The sequence below is a fragment of the Haemaphysalis longicornis genome, unplaced genomic scaffold (genome assembly GCF_048455015.1).
Source record: "Haemaphysalis longicornis isolate Haplotype H1 unplaced genomic scaffold, Haemaphysalis longicornis Haplotype H1 scaffold_9, whole genome shotgun sequence".
Lineage (NCBI taxonomy): Eukaryota > Metazoa > Arthropoda > Arachnida > Ixodida > Ixodidae > Haemaphysalis > Haemaphysalis longicornis.
In genome coordinates this window covers 109,332,051-109,350,290 of record NW_027526460.1, presented here as the reverse complement: position 1 = coordinate 109,350,290, position 18,240 = coordinate 109,332,051, and the positions used below count along the sequence as shown (strand labels likewise).

At 45.1% G+C, this 18,240-nt stretch overlaps 1 protein-coding gene across 1 annotated transcript in view; it reads left to right on the top strand.

Annotated features, from left to right (window-relative positions):
- Positions 1-20: 20 nt before the first annotated feature.
- Positions 21-18,240, top strand: part of LOC144152841 (SRSF protein kinase 3-like) — a 44,164-nt gene continuing 25,944 nt past the window's right edge. The window contains exons 1-4 of the mRNA XM_077684322.1: positions 21-154; positions 260-344; positions 6,823-6,926; positions 15,609-15,717. Coding sequence (XP_077540448.1) covers positions 88-154; positions 260-344; positions 6,823-6,926; positions 15,609-15,717 — 365 coding nt within the window. The 5' untranslated portion in view covers positions 21-87. The remainder of the gene's footprint in view (positions 155-259; positions 345-6,822; positions 6,927-15,608; positions 15,718-18,240) is intronic.

Sequence of the window (18,240 nt, the reverse complement as noted above, 5' to 3'; positions counted from 1 at the left end):
CAAATGACGTAGCATAAATATCCTGACCGTATTACTGCAAGATTTTTGACCCATTACTAGCGTCCTCTCAAGCTCACCGATGAAGTTATGATTAAGGCCGCAGCTGAAGCTGTAGACCCCCGCTGCAAGATGAACGCCGATGTGAACCGAAAAGGTATGAATAGTTTTATACGAAACAAAACTGCTTTATGGAGTTTCTCTGCTGTTTACGTGTTACAGTTACGTGCCGGATACATTCGAAAATTTATTTTTGTTGCAGTTATGGCCATCCAGGCGAAAAAGAAACGGTCCAAGGGTCCCAAGTCCAAACTCAAGGGTCGCTCCGATACATCTGACAAGAAGCGGTAGGCCTAGGCATTGGCTTACGCCGCTTTATTGCGCGATTGTTGGCTGCCAACGGCGGCTCACACGTTTTGAACACTTAGTTCCGTTCGGTGTCGTGTTTTTACGCAGCAGCCGTACGAACTTCGCGGACGACCAAAGTTCGTAGCTGCGTCACCGCCTTTACTCCGGAAGGTTTTGTGACAGGTCCGCGGCTGCGTTTGCCGTACGCACGTACAAACTGAAATCACCGTCCGCAACCTCGCCTCAGATGCGACGCCAACGAGTTGACGTGCTTTTAAAGAATCACCCGTCGCCTCTCCGTGTTGAGAATAGTGTCGGCACGATCGGGTTAGTGGTGATGCGAAAAGTGGTCGTCTCGTAGCTGAATGTAAGCCTAAATAAAATAAATCTGGGTTTCCGAGGTGTCCGAAGTGGAAAAGAAAACGGTATTTCTCGTTTGCTGGAATGATGGTGACTACAGTGAACGTCGCTTACTGCTAGACGCGTAAAAATATTCGACGGAAGTGCCGTGAAGGTTTCGTGTGTACGGTCTCGCTTCCACGGAAAGAAAAAACGGACGAAACTTGCTCGTGCGCACGGGCTGCGTGACAACAATAATGACGCTTCGTTTTTTTCTTCCGCGCTTTGTTTTTTGTTATTTGTTCGTAACTTCGTCGCCTTCGATGCTCGGCAGTATCTGTTCCCGCGTTTTTCTTCTTCACATTATTGCTTCATCGGGGGCGCCCCGGGGCCACGCGCTGCACGCTACCTAATTGCGAACCGACCCCTGGCCACCGAGAGTCTTCCATCCAACGCGGTCATCCTGTTCAACTATGTTCCCTCCTGCGCCGGTTCATCGCGTCAGGATTACGTCAGTACTCTTTTTAACGTTTAGCAACTTTGAAATTGAAGGGGCCGCTTAATGGCTGATTGTGTGTTTTCGCTGCAGTTGCGCCGGCTCGCCCCAGTAGCGGCGCGTTTGTTCGTGGAATACGCACCTCTCGGGACGTGCGCTGAAATTCCCTCAATTGTCATGCGAAGTGGGGGTTTCATTCATTGTCATGACAATTTTGTGCGAGCAAGCGTCGCTGGTCAGTCCCGATTGGTCGAATCGATTTGCTTATGTCGTCACGGGGAAAGACACCTACGCTACGCTGGAGCTCGGTCTTGGGGGGGTATGCGTGTTTCTTGGGAATGCGGTGGATGTTCCGCGGGGGAAACACCGCCTGCTAGCGTCGTTTGTGTCTGGTAGAAATGTAATTGATGCACTGGTCACTGAAATTTCTTCGGCTGCGTCGTGCGTGGATTAGCGTCGCGCGACACGCGATTGGTAGTGCTTGGAGCTGCGGCCGGCGCTTGCGAGTGCGACTGTTCTCGGCGTGAATTTCCGGCGATCTTTCGTCACCGCTGCTCCCATATCGCAGAGCGGTTCGGCTCTGACGTGTGGCGCTGAATACAAATAGCGGAAATCGAAATGAGTGTCGACGGTGTGGGGTTCTAGGTTCGCGAATAGAGGTTTCTTCGGTACTACTGGCCGCATGTATCGGCAGCTATTTTGGTGGGGATTTCGGCCGGTTCTTTTCGTTTTTTTCGGCGTGGGGGGTATCGTTTGTTCGTGCTCGTAGTACCTGGCGCATAATGCGTCCTTTCACGTCGCCATGGGGCACTGAGGTCACCGACGACGGGGGCCCTTTGCCTTGTGGTCGATGAACTTTGTGGCCGCGGTGGGCGTCAGCTCGCTGATGGTGCGAGCTGCCGTGCTCTGCGGTGAAGCCGTTCCCCGCGCTTATCGCAATTGCGGCCTTTGCCGGAAACTGACAGCACGTTCGTGTGAGCGCTATCTCGTTTTTATATTCGGTTTTGGCTTTCGTATTGTTTAATATCGTGGACTGAGGCAATCTAAATTTCTCTGCCTGGTCTTGTCCTGTGTGTGGGTGTGTAATGTTTTTGGAGTGTTGTTGTCTGTGGTATGAGGGGCTGTGCAATGTTTGGAATATTGTTTTGGAGGTAAAAAAAAAACGAAATTTCACCACGTTTGTAATGGATGCTTTATTACGTGATAACACTCTAGCCGCACTTGTGACTATAGTCTCAATAGCCGTCTTTGCAAATCTGACCATACCAAAAACGGGAATTGGAAAGCGCCTTGTACCCTCCTCGCTGTTCCACTATGGTTCAGCTTGCACCCTGTGATGGCCTTTGGAAGCAAGTTCGTTTGTGAGCCGTTAAATGGAGAAATTTGTTTACAGAACGTCATTGCCCAACTATTCCTTCTCCAGTTTAGTAATTGAAGCTTTACGTTGTGTCAAAAATACTGCGTTTCCAAAGATGTTGCACCCATGGGGCTGTGTATGCTTGCAGGGTCATCTTTACTTTCTGACCTGTTTTTATGCTTGTGTGATTATAGCACATTCTAGCAGACATCCCAGGCTTTGCTGGTTTCGGTGGGATAGAGGGAACTCCAAATGAGCTGCCAAAAATGAAGCAAAAGCAGGTTAACAAAAGGGGAATCCTCTGAAGTCTTGCGATCATCTCGCCGCCACGCGGTGGTCATTGGTAACTCCAGCTTCTGCGCGGATAATTTACAAACAAACAAACAAACAAATAAAGATTATAAATTATCATCATCATCACCACCAGCCTATCTACGCCCACTGCAGGGCAAAGGCCTCTCCCATTATTCTCCGATTACCTCGGCCCTGTGCCAACTGTGACCAATTTATCCCCGCAAACTTCTTGATCTCATCTGCCCATCTAACTTTCTGCCGCCCCCTGCAACGCTTGCCTTCTCTAGGGATCCACTCGGTTACCCTTAATGACCAGCGGTTATCTTGCCTTCGCATTACGTGCCCTGCCCACGTCCATTTCTTCTTCTTAATTTCTACTAAATGTCTTTAACACCAGTTTGCTCCCTGACCCACTCCGCTCTCTTCTTGTCCCTTAATGTTACACCTATAATTTTCCGCTCCATTGCCCGCTGAGTCGTTCTCAATCTAAGTTGAACCCTCTTAGTGAACCTCCAAGTTTCTGCCCTGTAGGTGAGTACCGGTAAGATGCAGCTGTCATACACTTTCTTCTTCAGCGACAATGGTAGGCTGCTATTCATTATCTGAGAATGTCTGCCATATGCACCCCACCCTATTCTGATCCTTCTAATTATCTCTGCCTCATGGTTGGGATCTGGGGTCACAACTTGGCCTAGGTATATATATTCGCTTACCACTTCCACTGCCTCGCCATCTATCTCAAACTGCTGTGCTGTCCCGAGGTTATTGATCATTACTTTAGTTTTCTGCATATTAATTTTCAGGCCCACGGTTCTACTCTGTTCGCCCAGTGCGGAAAGCATGCTTTGCAATTCATTCCCCGAGTTACTTAGCAAGGCAACGTCATCAGCAAATCTGAGGTTACTGAGGTATTCTCCATTAACCCTTACTCCCACCTGTTCCCAATCCAACGTTCTGAATACTTCTTGTAAGCATGCTGTGAATAACACTGGAGAGATTGTGTCTCCTTGTCTGACACCCTTCCTTATAGGTATTTTACTGCTCTCCCTATGGAGGATGATGGTAGCTGTAGACCCACTGTAGATATCCTCTAGTATTCTTACATAATGCTCATCTACCCCCTGGTTCCGTAATGCCTGAATGACTGCTAGGGTTTCGACCGAGTCAAATGCTTTCTCATAATCTATGAAGGCTATATATAGGGGTTCAGTATACTCAGCGCACTTCTCTATCACCTGATTGATCGTGTGAATATGGTCCATTGTTGAATAACCTTTACGGAACCCTGCTTGTTCTTTAGGTTGACTGAAATCTAAGGTTGCAGAGATTCGGTTAGCGATTACCTTGGTAAATACCTTGTAGACGACTGACAGTAAGCTGATCGGCCTGTAATTTTTCAAGTCCTTCATGTCGCCTTTCTTATGGATTAGGATGATGTTCGCGTTCTTCCAAGATTCCGGTACCATTGCGGTCATTAGGCATTATTATTATTATTACGCAATGCCTAATAAAATTATATAAAAGTATAAATAATCAAATAATCATTTACATAAATAAATGCACTTTATTATTACTACTGGGAATGGGCAAGAGGAATTCCCCGTACTCGTGCGGCGGCTGGAAAAAACTTTCGCATCGTCTGCTACATAAACTTCTGCGACATGCAGCTGTTGCATGGGAGATAATGCACCCTGTGGCTTGAAGACAGTGCATAACTGTTCAAAACGGGGCGTGAAGCGAGTAGTCCTCTGGCTAGAATATGCACCCGTGGCACAGCAGTTCGCCATATATGTTTCTTCTAATCTACCCTCGATTTTCCACGTTTGGGGAAAAGGGCGGCCGAGTTCAGACTAGCACCTTGCCGCATGAACACGCACTCATCAGGCGAAGATTGAGAAGACTGGATGTCGCATAAAAAGAAGGCCTGTATAGGCGTAGAGTTTCATACCATAATATTTGTACGAAACTCTATCTGTATAGGTAGGCTTAAATATGTATACGACGTGTATTCAGTGCTAAGAAAATTGCGGCGCTGTTTTTTTTTATAATCGCAAGCTACAAATTTGCTCGTGATTGTCTTTTTTCCAAGGAAGCGTGAATATTGATTTCAGTGTCCGGGTACGACTACTGCACGTCGCGCCGAACAGAAAATGAATAGTAAAGGTCGGTAATGTACCCCTTAAGCGTAGTTAACCTAATTTTCCGCAGAAATTAAAAAAAAACTAACAAGACATAACAGTAACAGTACGGTACTGGTGGGAATCGAACCTCGCCATTTCGCGTGTGAAGCGAGTATTCTACCACTGTGCCACATTTTGATGTCTTGCAATCGCAACGCCATTAGCGAGTTTTACCCGTTTTTGGCTTCACTTTTGATGTATGAGAAGTATAGGCGTTTGGACCACTCTGCATTCTAGACACCAGTCTTGAAAACATGCATTGTGTGTCCTATTCTCATATGTGGTGTATTTTATCATTTTGAGCTCAATTATGCTGTCCACGAGGTTGTGGGTTCGATTCCCGGCCGCGGCGGCCGCTTTTCTGATGGAGGCGAAATGCAAAAATGCCCGTGTGTGCGAGATTTCGGCGCACGTTAGAAATCCCCAAGTGGTCAAAATTAATCCGGAACCCTCCACTACGGCGCGCCTCATCGCCTGCGTTGCGTCGGCGCGTTAAACCCTACAGCCAATCAATCAATTATGCTGTCAGTTTCTGTGTGACCTGAGTGTGATTGTAGCAAAGCAGCGATCATTGACCAAGTCAAATGTACAGTTTTTGACTTCTCGGATCCTCTACGGGATGCTTGCTCACAAACAACAAAAAGCATTCATTTGACATGATGAGTGACCGCAACTTTGCTATGAACTCACAACCTGACAAGATAAACTTCCATCTAATCCGGGACTATGAGACTTAAGTTTGAATTTACGTACTGCTTTGTACGGTTCCTTGTGCCGTTATTTTTTTTGTGGTCTATTCTCGAAATACTTAAATGCTTCATGTATTCCGCCCACTGTTGTAGTTTGAGCACTGTTACTGCAAAAGCTATTACCGTACGAAGTATCGGGTCAAAATGTGCTATTTCCATAAAATGAACTGCACCATCATACTAGCAAGAGTAAAAAGTTTCTTTGTGGCTTTATCACACCATCCCATTCGCAAGTTGCCAATACTGCAGAATTTATGAATCTGACCAGTGCATCCCATATAGTTGTGGCGACAAATTGCTTCTGAGAAAACAAGAAGCTTGGAAATGTATGTGCAAATGGTCATTTAGAGGACCTAAACGTGCAACTGTTTTGTAAATACTCAAGCTGTAGTTCTAACATGTTGCAGGCACATGCACGGGGGGCTTGTAGACCGGAAATCAAATTAATGCAAAAAAAAAATTGATTGGGGATTTTTTGGTTCTCAAGACCAATGCATTCATTTTCACGCGGGGCCGCAAAGTTTGGTCAAAATGTCGAGAACGTAGAATTTATGGGAGAAAAACAAATGAATTGCACTGAAGATCTTTGTCTATTGTTTACGGCGTAGCCTGCTTTGCTTGTTTGCTTGGTTTTGAAGTAGAACTTCCTCATCCTGCGGATATTGCTGATGTGTCAAAATGTTGCTTGAGCTTTGCACTGAAAAGAAAAAAACCGCTACGTGCAGAGGGTGTATCTGTCCGTGGAAGCTTAAATCGAAGATCTATACAATGCAGAGGGGTGATGCACGGTCTTCCGAATCACTTATGTTCTATGAGCAACTGATCTTACAAAATGCTGCGGTGCACGTGTGCTTGAGCCATTGTAGGTGGAAAGAACTGACACGAGGAATCATTCGCCATTTTTTTTCTTTCATGTGCTTTCTGTCTGAGTCGAGAGGTTGATGGAACTGGGCTTGTCTGTTGTGTCTGATGTAGTGAGTGTGGTGAAAACCCTACCGCTGTGGAGTTCTGCGTGGTTCTTTTGTTTCAAATCATCTCGACGGCGTGCTCTTTTTTCTGCAGGATCGAGTCCCAGTACGACTACGCTGGGGAGGATGAGGAGGAGGAGGAAGAGATTCTCGGATCGGACGACGATGAGCAAGAGGACCCGAGGGACTATTGCAAAGGTTTGTTCTCATCTCACTCGCTTGAGTGTTCGGGGCTGAGGGAGCGCGGACGGGTGATCCATTTGTAGCGGCTTAGTTCCACTGGTTGGTCCGTTTGAAACTGCTGAATGGAAAGGCTTTGTGGATGGCAGAGTTAGATGTGGAAGACAAGTAGGAGGGCTGGGTTCCACTAGAGATACCTTGCAGTGGTTGTGTGTGAAGGTAAGGGTTATGCAGGGGTGAGACAGTGCGCATGTTGCGCAGTTTTGATACAAATTGGTTTTCCTGTGCCAGCCTGCTCCAAAAGCTTGAAATTTGCAAAAATTGTGCCAAACTGCTCCAAAACAGTCTGAGTTTCAGTGGGGGAAAATGCTAACTGACAGCATACTTTTCCAGCATCTCCAAGGTGATGCTGTTTGCATACCTGCCAACTCCTCCGAATTTTCCATAAAATGTACGAATTTTGACGCGTCTTACGATTTTACGAATCCTGCCTGAAATTTTACGAATTTTCGAAAAAACTGGGACCATCTATTTAAACGGCACTGTGGAACCTGCGCCGCCACAAGAAAGCAACACGTATTCTTGTTATCACCATCTGTGAAGCTGCGATTTCTGTCTTCTCGGGGTGGGCTACGCAGCGGGGTGAACTCGCTGCTACCTCGGCAAGCCTGCTTATAGCATTTTGTTCACGGGCTGGTTACGACTTCTGTGTTCGTGGCGCTCTTTGTACGACTGTCGCGTCCGGTGTGTGGTACGACTGCGGTAGTCGCTTCGCAGTGCAAAGGCGGGCTGGAAGCTGCGAAAGCACGACCAAGTGTTCTCGAAATCGTAGATATCCGAATTTGCTGCCCTTCCCAATGAAGTTGCTGCTCATTTTCTTCAACACTGACGGTTTTCACGTATGGTTCTGAAAACATGACAACGCGTGAAGAAAACGTGAATCATTTTAGACTTAAAAATTAAAGTGTGCTGCCCACCACTTCTCCCAGTCCGCAGATATTACGGATTTCTATGTCACCAGGTTGGCAGGTATGTGTTTGTAAAGGTGTAATTGATTGATCATTCAGTAAAAAACCCTCATAAAATCGTCCCCGAGATAGTTCTTCCGAAATTCACAATGTCGGGTTGCACATGTTATAATCTGTGCGTTTTTAAAGTTTTCTCATTGAAAACCATTGCAAAGTCCAGTAGAAAAATACTTGTGTACTGAGGCGACAAACTAACTTGTGCAAGTTGATGAAAAAAAAACGGCAATTTTTGGAGCGCCGTATCTCCGAAATGCCATGACTGGGTTCTGCCACCTTGGTGTGGTGAAGATTGGAAAACATGGCTGCCGGGCGAAGCACTTGCTCGTGGTTCAGGCCGAGTACTCTTCGCTGATTTCTACCGTGGTTTTGGTTATGGGGGTGGCTGGGTTTACAATAGTTGATCTGTTGCGGGAAGTTGTGGACTCATTGCGGTGTTATAAAACGCCGAGCTATTACTGCCTTTAACAGCGATCTTGCGAGCGGCGGGAATGGGACGATCAACACTGCAGAAGTGGTGGCGCAGACTACATCGTCGCAAAATGTTCAAGCAGTGTCCGATAGCGGGATAGGCTATTATCTCACTCTAGTAATAATGGTTCATCTAACTGAAGTGAAATTAAATGCCAAAAGGGAGGTGGCTAAACATGCCACGTTACTCAAATAACAATCGTAGTAAAAGTGCACATCGGGGATTGAAATGGGAAAGCTGGTGGGGTGCGATTGTCGCCTCGCTTTACACAACTCTACACGTGTGCGTAAAGCTGAATCTGGGATTACAAAAATAATAATTTCGTCATTCACATAATAAAAATGCCTTACGATTGCTGATTTTTTCAGTTCCATATTTTCAGTGGCCCTCCACGCTGTCTATGCATTGAGCCTAAAACTTTAAAAATGGTTTGTAAAAGGTAGTGCAGTTCGTACCTTGTGATACCCTGGTAGAAAAAACTTTATTGAAAGGCTGTTTCAGTGTCATGTACATTCAAAACCAATTAAAAAGTGCACATACCACCCCTCCCCCCGAGTTGCCAAAAATTTGATTTTTTAGGCTCCTGAGGTGACATAATAAATGCCGTTCTTCTGCTCCTAATCAAGCTTCTTCTGCTCCAAATTGAAGATTTCGCTGCTCCAAAAACTGCTCCCAAATTTGATTCAGCTGTCTCACCCCTGGTTATGACCATAGTAATGCCAGTTGGACCGTTACGATTGCTAAAATTGAAGGGTAAATGGACGACAGAATGCCAGCCAGTCGATCCATGGTGAAACAGAAGGAAAGGACGAGTGGAGGCACAGGACGTGACACGGCATTGTGCGGCCTGTCCGTGTCCTTGCCTTTTGTGTAGTGAATTCTAGTTGTGTGATATCAATTTGGCCATTTGACGTGCCGCCGGTGTCGTATAAAGTGAGAACTGAACTGATTTTTGTCTGTTTGGAGGAAGGGCTTGGAGGAAAAGAAAGTTTCAAGGATGTTGCACTGTGGGGGTGACGCAGCTTTGACGCCTTGTCACATCCTTTTTAGTGTTGTCGAGATCCTTCCCCGCCGTTTCTCTTTCGTCACGATTCCTCGGATGTTTTTTTTTTTTTTTTTTTTTTTTTTTTTTTTTTTTTTTTTTTTTTTGAGTGGTTGAGGTGTCGTCAATTCTCGGACCCATTACAATGCCTGCTCAGATAACGAGTTCTATTAGATCAAATATCCATCATTCTATTCTTTTTTTGTCTTTTGATAACGTTTTTTTTTTAACAAAATGATGCAACCAGGTCCAAATTTGATCTTGCGGGCATGTGGTTGCAGCGCAAGGCCTGTTTCAGTGGTAGTTGAAGAAAATTTGCCATAATTTGCATCTGCTATGAGTGAATCCTGAACTTGAATAATTGTACAGGCTTATTTACATCACACCACGTCTTGGTGGGTTACGGCCACGTGTCGTCCGGCTTTACCTATTGCCTCATTCGTTGACTGAAACATTGTACGTGGGCAGGACTGTGCCACTGATATTTTGGCTCTTGATGATGTGCATGAGTGCGTCCTGGTATGAATTTAGGGCATGGCGTCCGTCAATGACAATTCGCAGGCAATAATTGCACTGACAGTGCAATTTTGCAGTGCCAGCTAAATAGCTGGTGCTGTGAGAGACTGCAGTGCTTTTTCACGCACATCTTTAAGGGCACGAGGTAAGGCGAAATTTGAAAAAAAAAAGGTGGGGGGGGGCGAGCTTTTATCCTTTTTCTTCATAATTAACGGAATTTCACCTCCCTGTGCACATTTTCTGTAATCACACTTATCTTACAAGGTTGTATTTCTGGCCCAAAAACAGTTTTTTCATAAGCAAGCAGTAAGCGGTCACGTCCCGTTTTGGAATGTGCTCCGCGTTTATTTTCATTTCTTCAATCAATAAACTCCCAACTCCAGATCAAAACGCTAGTCTGGAAGCAGCTGTATTAAGAAATTCTGCATAGCTGCAGCCACTGCATAGCTGATTTTTCAGCCAAGGCAATGCAAAGACGCTGTGCATGTTTGTTCCACATTTGCGCTTCGGAGCCGCGCAGCAAAAATGACCTTGTTGGACTTCACTCTCTCAAGATTGCAACATTGGATGCTGTTCTTTCATTCGGTGATGGTAGCATTGCACGAGCCAGCATTTCGAAATAAGTTGTATTGAACCCTGGGCGCAACACCAACATCAAGTGGCTGAAAGAGGTTGACCACAAGCAAAGATACTTAGCGAACAGAGCTGCACGACAGCTCAGAAAACAGGCAAGGCAGGAGAGACGACAGGCTGAAAAGCGAAAAAATGGCTTCGACGGTGATTACGAAGCTGGTGCTTACTAAATAAGTGACTCAAATAGTGTTTGTAGCAAAAAGAGTGTTGTTTTTATTCATTTTTTGCCTTAAACTCGATTATCTCAAAACAATGTTTTTTTTTTATTACATAGGTACCATTATTTCATATATCTTCCAGGGCTTCTTCTTCGGCTGATTCTGTTTTCCTGTCGTCTACATAAGTTGTCACATCTACTGTGCCAGGATTGAAAATGTGCACATAATGGCTTTTTTGGTGCAGAATTTTCAGTATGCAAATTAGGCCAAAATTTAGGCACCGGTGGAAAAAATAATAAAAATATTTCAGTTTTGTCTGATTTAAATAACTCTGGCACAGTTAAAAGAGCCCAAAATTTGAAAGAAAATGATATGATTGTGTAGATATTTTTAGTAGACGCCGAGAAAAATGTTCCTCAAAATGGCCAAAAATTAGGGGTGTGCGAATAGTGAAATTTCATCTCGAATCGAATTCGAATCGAATAGTGTCGAATAGTGGACAAAAATGTCGAATATCGAATACCAAAGCTTTTTTTGGAAGAACAAGTAGGTAGGACACTAATAAACACATGCTCATGTCCTTGAGCTCTAAATAGTAAATACACTAAAAGGAATTAAAGAAATCACAAACTGTCATGTTAAAAATATTACAAATTCTCCAAATCTCCAAGTAGTGAACGTGGTGTTTGCCCATCAAGTGATTCAAGAGCGGGCTTGTCGTGCTTGCCGGCGTCTTGAGCGCGGAGCCGCATTTCTTGCAGATGGCAGAGGACGGACTTGCCTTCTCGAAAAACTTCTAAATTACGCTTCTTTTTTCACCGTGGCTATTCATGCTGAATGGCACGGCACGCGGACGTTACACAGGAGGAGAATCACGGGCGTGCGACGACCATGGCGACGACGGCGACGACCGTCAGATTGGCTATGGATAGGCGTCGAGAAAGGGTCTAGGACGGGTGATGATAGTGTGTTACAGCAAAGCCAGAATCACAGAAATTTAACAAGACCATAATTATACGCTATTTTGCGGCTGCACAGTCGTGTGATAAAATTTATTGCAAAAGAAAAATTATATTTTACGTCCGACTATCAGGGGGAAGCGTCAGTGTCATCGCCATCACAAAATGGCGTCGTCGTAGTAATTTGTTTTGTCCCGAGTGGGACGCATCATATTTGTTTCCAATGACGTGAAAACGGCAACGCACCTCATTATTACAAAAACCCGTATGTGAGGAACGTTTTCTGCACGCTAAAGACTGCTGTGTCGCTCTTTCTTTCCGTGTACGCCAGTGACGCAAAAAAATCGAGGAACTATCCAATTACATGTCGGCACTTACGTCTCTGCGGGCGAAAAGGAGGGATATGTACAAACCTCAAAGACAACTTTCCTGGCCGAAAACGGGTCGCTGGCAATTGTTTGACCAAAACCTTTCGACGTTAGGGTCAGTAAGGGCCACACTAATATAGCCGCAACTTTGGCAGCGTTCGGAATATTCGTCACGTCGAATTATTCGAAAGTTCGAATGCTGGGTATTCGAAAGTCGAATCGAATTATTCGGGCAAGAAATATTCGAATCGAATTCGAAAATCGAATATTCGCACACCCCTACCAAAAATGCATGGGAAGTATAGGGCTTACCCTGTACCCTTAAGGAAGCGAAACACCGAACTTTCTTTTGCCAGTAATGTCTGCCTTACCTAAAATTACACATTGTTGATTCATGTTGCAGCCTTGGATAGCGTCATGGCAGCCATAAATAATGTCGCTCATATATGTCAGGCATGAGCATTATTTCCCACTATACGTACTTTGAATGCTCCGGCAGTAAAGTTAACGCTACACACCCGCACTCAGCTTGGGATTGATACCGTATTTACTCGTGTAATGAACCCACTTTTTTCCTAGAAAATTCGGTACGAATTTGGGGGGAGGGTCGTGAGTCCTTAGAGTAAATTCTTAATTATTTAGAAAAGGCGCGATGACAGGGGGACCTTATATGAAGGACCTTGTGGAAAACTGCCCTGAACATGAAGCTTGGGCCTTTATCTGAGAGTCTTTTCGAGGAGTTTGTGTCTGCAGATCTGGACCTTGTGCGTTCGAAGACCCTACAGATCATGTGATCCTGGCGCAAGTTAATGGTGCCTTTAGAGGATGAACGAGAGGAGTACGGTGACGAGGGTATTTTAGGACAGAAGGTGTTGGCAGTTAAGGCTGACATTTGTCTAAGAGCACTTTAACGGTATTGTGAGAACAGCGACACTTGCAAGGCGGAGTGCTTTACGTACCAGAGTTGGGAAGGAAGCTAATACAGTCTGCATTCCCTAAAACTACTACAAATGACTTTCTTAATAAGCCATAGTGAGAATTTTCTTGTCGACCTGTCTGAATACACTTCGATGCTGATTTGTAACAAAGCGGTCATGTTCGGCTCCGCGCTGTTCTTAGAATTTTTGGTTACAAGAGACCTTGGTTATAAGAGACATGTTTCCCGGGTCCCTCGAGTGTCTCTTGTAACGCGGTTTTACTCTAGGGTGCTAACCAATAGGGATTGCATTTTTTTAATTGCTTTTGGAATATTACCCCTTCAATGCCGCAACGAAAATGCCCATTTCCTGTTTGCTTAGGCTCCTTTTTTAAATTCAGCCATTATACAGCTTTAATGATATTCAATGAGTAACAATGGAATTACATGAGCATACCTTCTTAATTTCAATTTCATGAATAAATTCTGGGTTTTAATTAGAGGTAAGTGAATATTTGAGACTTCTAGTGCTTCCCAACGAGCGTTCTCTATTTCATTTGACGAACAATGCTCTTCTACTATTGTAAGTTTCGGAAGTAGGGTGTGAAAAAGCAATAAATGTTGGCTTTGTCGCAAGACACATACTTTTTTTTTTTTAACCTCACTGTATGGTTTTATTTATTCGTCCCCTTTGTGTTGGGGTGTTGATGTGGAAAGCTTATTGTTGCACTATATTTATTTTATTGTTTCCGAAAACAGTGAACAGATGAGTATTTTTAAAACTGGAGCATATGCAGTTTTGGTTACAGTACAACACTTAACACGCAGATAAAAAAAAACCTCACGTGGTCAGAATTATTCCAGAACCCTGATGTGTTAATTTTAACCCCATAATTTTGAAAACAACACATAACACTACCCAAAACGTAAACATTATTTTTACTGACTCTTGAGTGTAGTCTATGCTCTTTACTCGGGGCACCCTAATAAAAACACTCGCTGAAACTATTTTCAGGCAGTGGCACCACTTGTCTGGAGGATATTTTTGGGATGCAAATTATAGGATGCACAAATGTAGCAAACTGCACATTATAAAGCCAGAAGTGGGTACATACATTGCAGACACACAAAACAGATGAACAGAACGGTCTGTATGCAGACTGCAAATATGCTGCACATTCATTTCTATTAAATGAAATACTTCCACAAATGTGGAGGAAGGCTGTCAGTGCTTAGCATTTGAACTTAGTGTATGTTTTGGGGCATTGCCTGATGGGGACGCTTTCCTGAGCAATGCACTTGAAAAGACAGAACTGCACTGCAACCCTTGCTATTTTCAGCAGACCTACCACTGGTCACAGACGAATGTCTTTTAACCTCTCTCGCTGATATTGGACTGTTCACCTCTTACGGCATGTAGCTCTCGACGCTCTCGGTTTGGGGTAGGTTGTGAGGGCACTAAAGCATTGCTTGTGGAGTGTGGCTTGAGGTGCCAGGTGCCGTTTACAGTTGTGAACGTCGGCTATCATTCTGACCATCTTCACATTTTAGATTAAGCGCTCTCTGCACCTGTCTATTAAGCCCCTTTGATAATGTCACATTGATGTCATACTGATGTCATGCATATTTTAATCACATGTGACACACACTGAATGATTACCTATAACAACGTAGTTGGCACTTTTTGGCCTTAGGACCCGCCGCGGTGGCTCAGTGGCTGAGGCGTTGCGCTGCGGAGCACGAGGACGCGGGTTCGATTCCCGGCCGCGGTGCCCACTTTTCCGATGAAGACGAAAAGCAAAAATGCCCGTGTGCGCGAGATTTTGGCTCGTGTTAAAGATTCTCAGGTGGTCAAAATTAATCCGGAGCCCTCCACTACGCCGTGTCTCATCGCCTGCGTTACGTTGGCGCATTAAAACCCTACAATCAAGATATCCAGTCTCACAGGTAGGCGTTGCTCAAGAGCTTGCACTCGTTGCATTCTGCGACTCGCATGGCACAAAGGGGGCTTGGTGTAGGGCTGACGACTAGTTGAGCGTGAATAGCGCAGTGAATGAAAGGATTTCTGAATGGGCAAAGTAGGGGCACAAACCCCGAGTTGGTCTAGAATGTGCAGACCGGTTGAGGTGGTCTATAAGCAAGCATTTGTCCGGTCAGGTGTGCCTCCACAAGCTCCTCGGCATTATGGATGCCCAGATGGTCAAATCTGGCAGTGGACGAGCACAGGGGTATCCACAGTGCCGCTTTGTAGGCTTTTCTGATGAGGCAATTGATTCTCTGTAACTCAGTAGCACTGGCATGATGAATGTTAGGGGAGGAGGGAGTACATTCTGCTGATCGCGAAGGCCTCACGCTATCTCAAACTCACAACCGGCGGTTGGCAGTCCTTTTGATGAGACCAGTTGCTTGGACAACATGCTTAGTTAACTGGGTGACAAGTTGTGTGTTTGTTCGATTCCACTGCTTTATAAGGAGTCTTGTGTAAGGGAAGGGAAAACTGGGTGACATGATGAATTTTTTGGTTCTTCGCAAGGCCCCTGGTCGGCTGCTTGCGGTCTGGTGGGTTCCCTCCGCAAACGCGGCTGACGACCCTGTGTGTGTGTGTGTGCAGGGGGCTACCATCCAGTCAAAATTGGGGACCTCTTCTACAGCCGTTACCACGTGGTCCGGAAGCTCGGATGGGGCCATTTTTCCACCGTCTGGCTCTGCTGGGACCTCATGTGAGTGGTGCCCTTTCCGCTTACCTCGCCTGCAGGCATTTTTTGTTGTTGTTGTTGTTTTGTTTGGAAGTGAAGCTTTCTACGCCTCGCTGATAGCGACGGGGGTGAAGGGAAAGGTGGTCGCAACGCAAAGCTTTCTCTGGTCCAAAGCCGATGTCTGCAAAGTCCTAAATCGAAATCGTTACGATCACAACGCAATGCAGGAAAGCCAACTTACACAGTGGGTTTCCGCAGAGGCGCATCAAGTGCCTCAAAAGAACAGCACTTGCTGTGGCCGGAATCGAACCTGGCTCCCTTGCGTTGTGAAGCAAACATGTACCCTATTGCGCCATTCTGGCACGGTTATAGCAGTTTTGGATTTTGTACTGTCACTCGGGTTGCACAAGAGAAAGCTTTGCATTTTGATTATCTTTTTAAACTATTTCTTTTAATCTCTAAGTAAACTTGGTGAAACTTGCCGGTCTTGCTGCTTTTTCCTCACGGATTTCAAATATGCCATTATTTTTTGAGTCAGTCAGTCAGTTCCTAACGAGAGATACTTAGCCATTTTTGGAGGAACAATAGAAAGAAAAACGGAGTTAGTCATAGAAGTGTAATGTTTATATTTTCCAATGCTATGAACCCTGGTAAATGCAATAACAGAATTGTTTTTTTTTTTTTTTAGGCATTGTTTGGAACTAATTTTACAGCTCATTAAACTTTGGTGTTTGAGATGGGTGTTCGAAATGGTTTCTTGCCACTGGTGCCACCAAATTTAATGAGCTGTAAAATTAGTTCCAAGCGGTGCATCAAAAAGCCAATACTCCTATTGCATTCACCAGGGTTCATAGCACTGGAAAATATAAAGATTACAGTTCTATGGCCAAGACGGTTTTGTCTATTGTTCCTCCAAAATAACTAATTATCTTTGAACTAATTGACCAACTGAAAAAATAGTGGCATATTTGGAATCAGTGGAGCAAAAGCAGCAAGATTGGCAAGTTTCGGAGTCTACTTGAAAATTAAGGAGCTGTTTTAAGAGCAGCGTGCCCCCTTATAAGCGTGTCTGTCTGAGCTCTCATCTCTTGTTCTTGTACCTACCGCCGTGGGTGGCACGGTGGCCGGAGCCATTGCGGGTGTGATATGCAGGATGTTCTGCTGGGAAGGGGGGAACCATGTCCATTGTAATTGTCTCCAGGTTGCCTAATTAGTAGTGCACTATTATCCACCGGGGCACGCCTTGCAGCCCTGGTGTAGTTTTTGCAAGTGAAACTTGTTCTTCAATTTTTTGGTTTACATTTTGAACACGACAGCTGTGCATTGAGATTTTAAAAGGCTTGCGCTAGAGGTGGCCTCAATTAGTTTCTAGCCCTCCCCCACTGCTGGCTTCGTAACCCGCGTGTATAGCTTTGGCATGCAAAGCCCCAGCTTGAATTTTAACTTGAATTTTGGGTTTTGCTTAGTTCGAGACCTTGCGAGATATGCCGAGAACTTGCGCATTTTTGTGCTGTTGTTAGCTTCCCTGGTGCATGCTCATTTTCTTTTTGTCACTGAGGGCGCTAACCTCACATTTGTGTTTCCGTCGTGAGCCGAGGGACTTTATAGGTTGTGCGTGTTTTTGATAGGGCCTGTTTTGTTTCATTGCTTCCTCGTGTGTGCCTTTGCTGTGCCATTACCATCTGCGTTGCCGTTTTGTACAGCCTGTGGCACTGGGGAAGGTTCTATATTCATGGCTGGTACTCTTGTTCCAGCAGTCAGGTTTGTGCGTGGAGGTGAAACGTGACCGTTGTGTGAATGCAAGATTCATGCTGCACACTTGAAAAAACTGCGTGCATTCCTAGATTTGCTTGTCTTAGCAGCCTTTTATTGCACAATTTATGCAATTAACCGCTCCAGGAAGCCGCGGTCGGTTTCTGCGGTGACCTTGGCAGGTGGCGTGATATATGCAGAGTTGAGATGGTGATGCGGTGCTCTGCACTGGCAAAATTGCTTGTAGAAGCTCGTTGTAGATGTAGTATCAGCACAGTACATCGTAGCAGTTTCAGCTGACATCTATTGTCTTGTTTATTATTATCTTCATGTTGTTGTCCTGACAACTTCTTGCTTGGCTTTGCAAGTACAGTAAAAGCTCGTCAATTCGACCTCGATGGGGACCATAAAATTGTTCGAATTAGCGGGTGGGTGCGAGAATGATTGGACTTTACGCCACGCTGCGCGGGCGGAACACAAAGCCACCTCTGGACTCGTTATCATGTATTAGGCGGTACTAGATGTTTGTGGCTGCTGCTTTTGTAAACGGTGTTCATGGAACTTGAATAGCGAACGGCGCCAGCAGCACGGCGCCCGCTGCGGAATGAAATAGGCTGTTGCAGCAGCGTAGCGCGTGCGCTAGGCTGCTGTTTTTTTTTTTTGTTTGTTTGTTTGGTTGTTTGTTTGTTGTTTTGCATCTGTAGTAAATTTGGTTTGGTTTGGATTTGCAACGCATTGTAGTCACTCTGGACCGACTTCTTGGAAGAGTGACGGAAACCAGTGGATCCCAGTTCG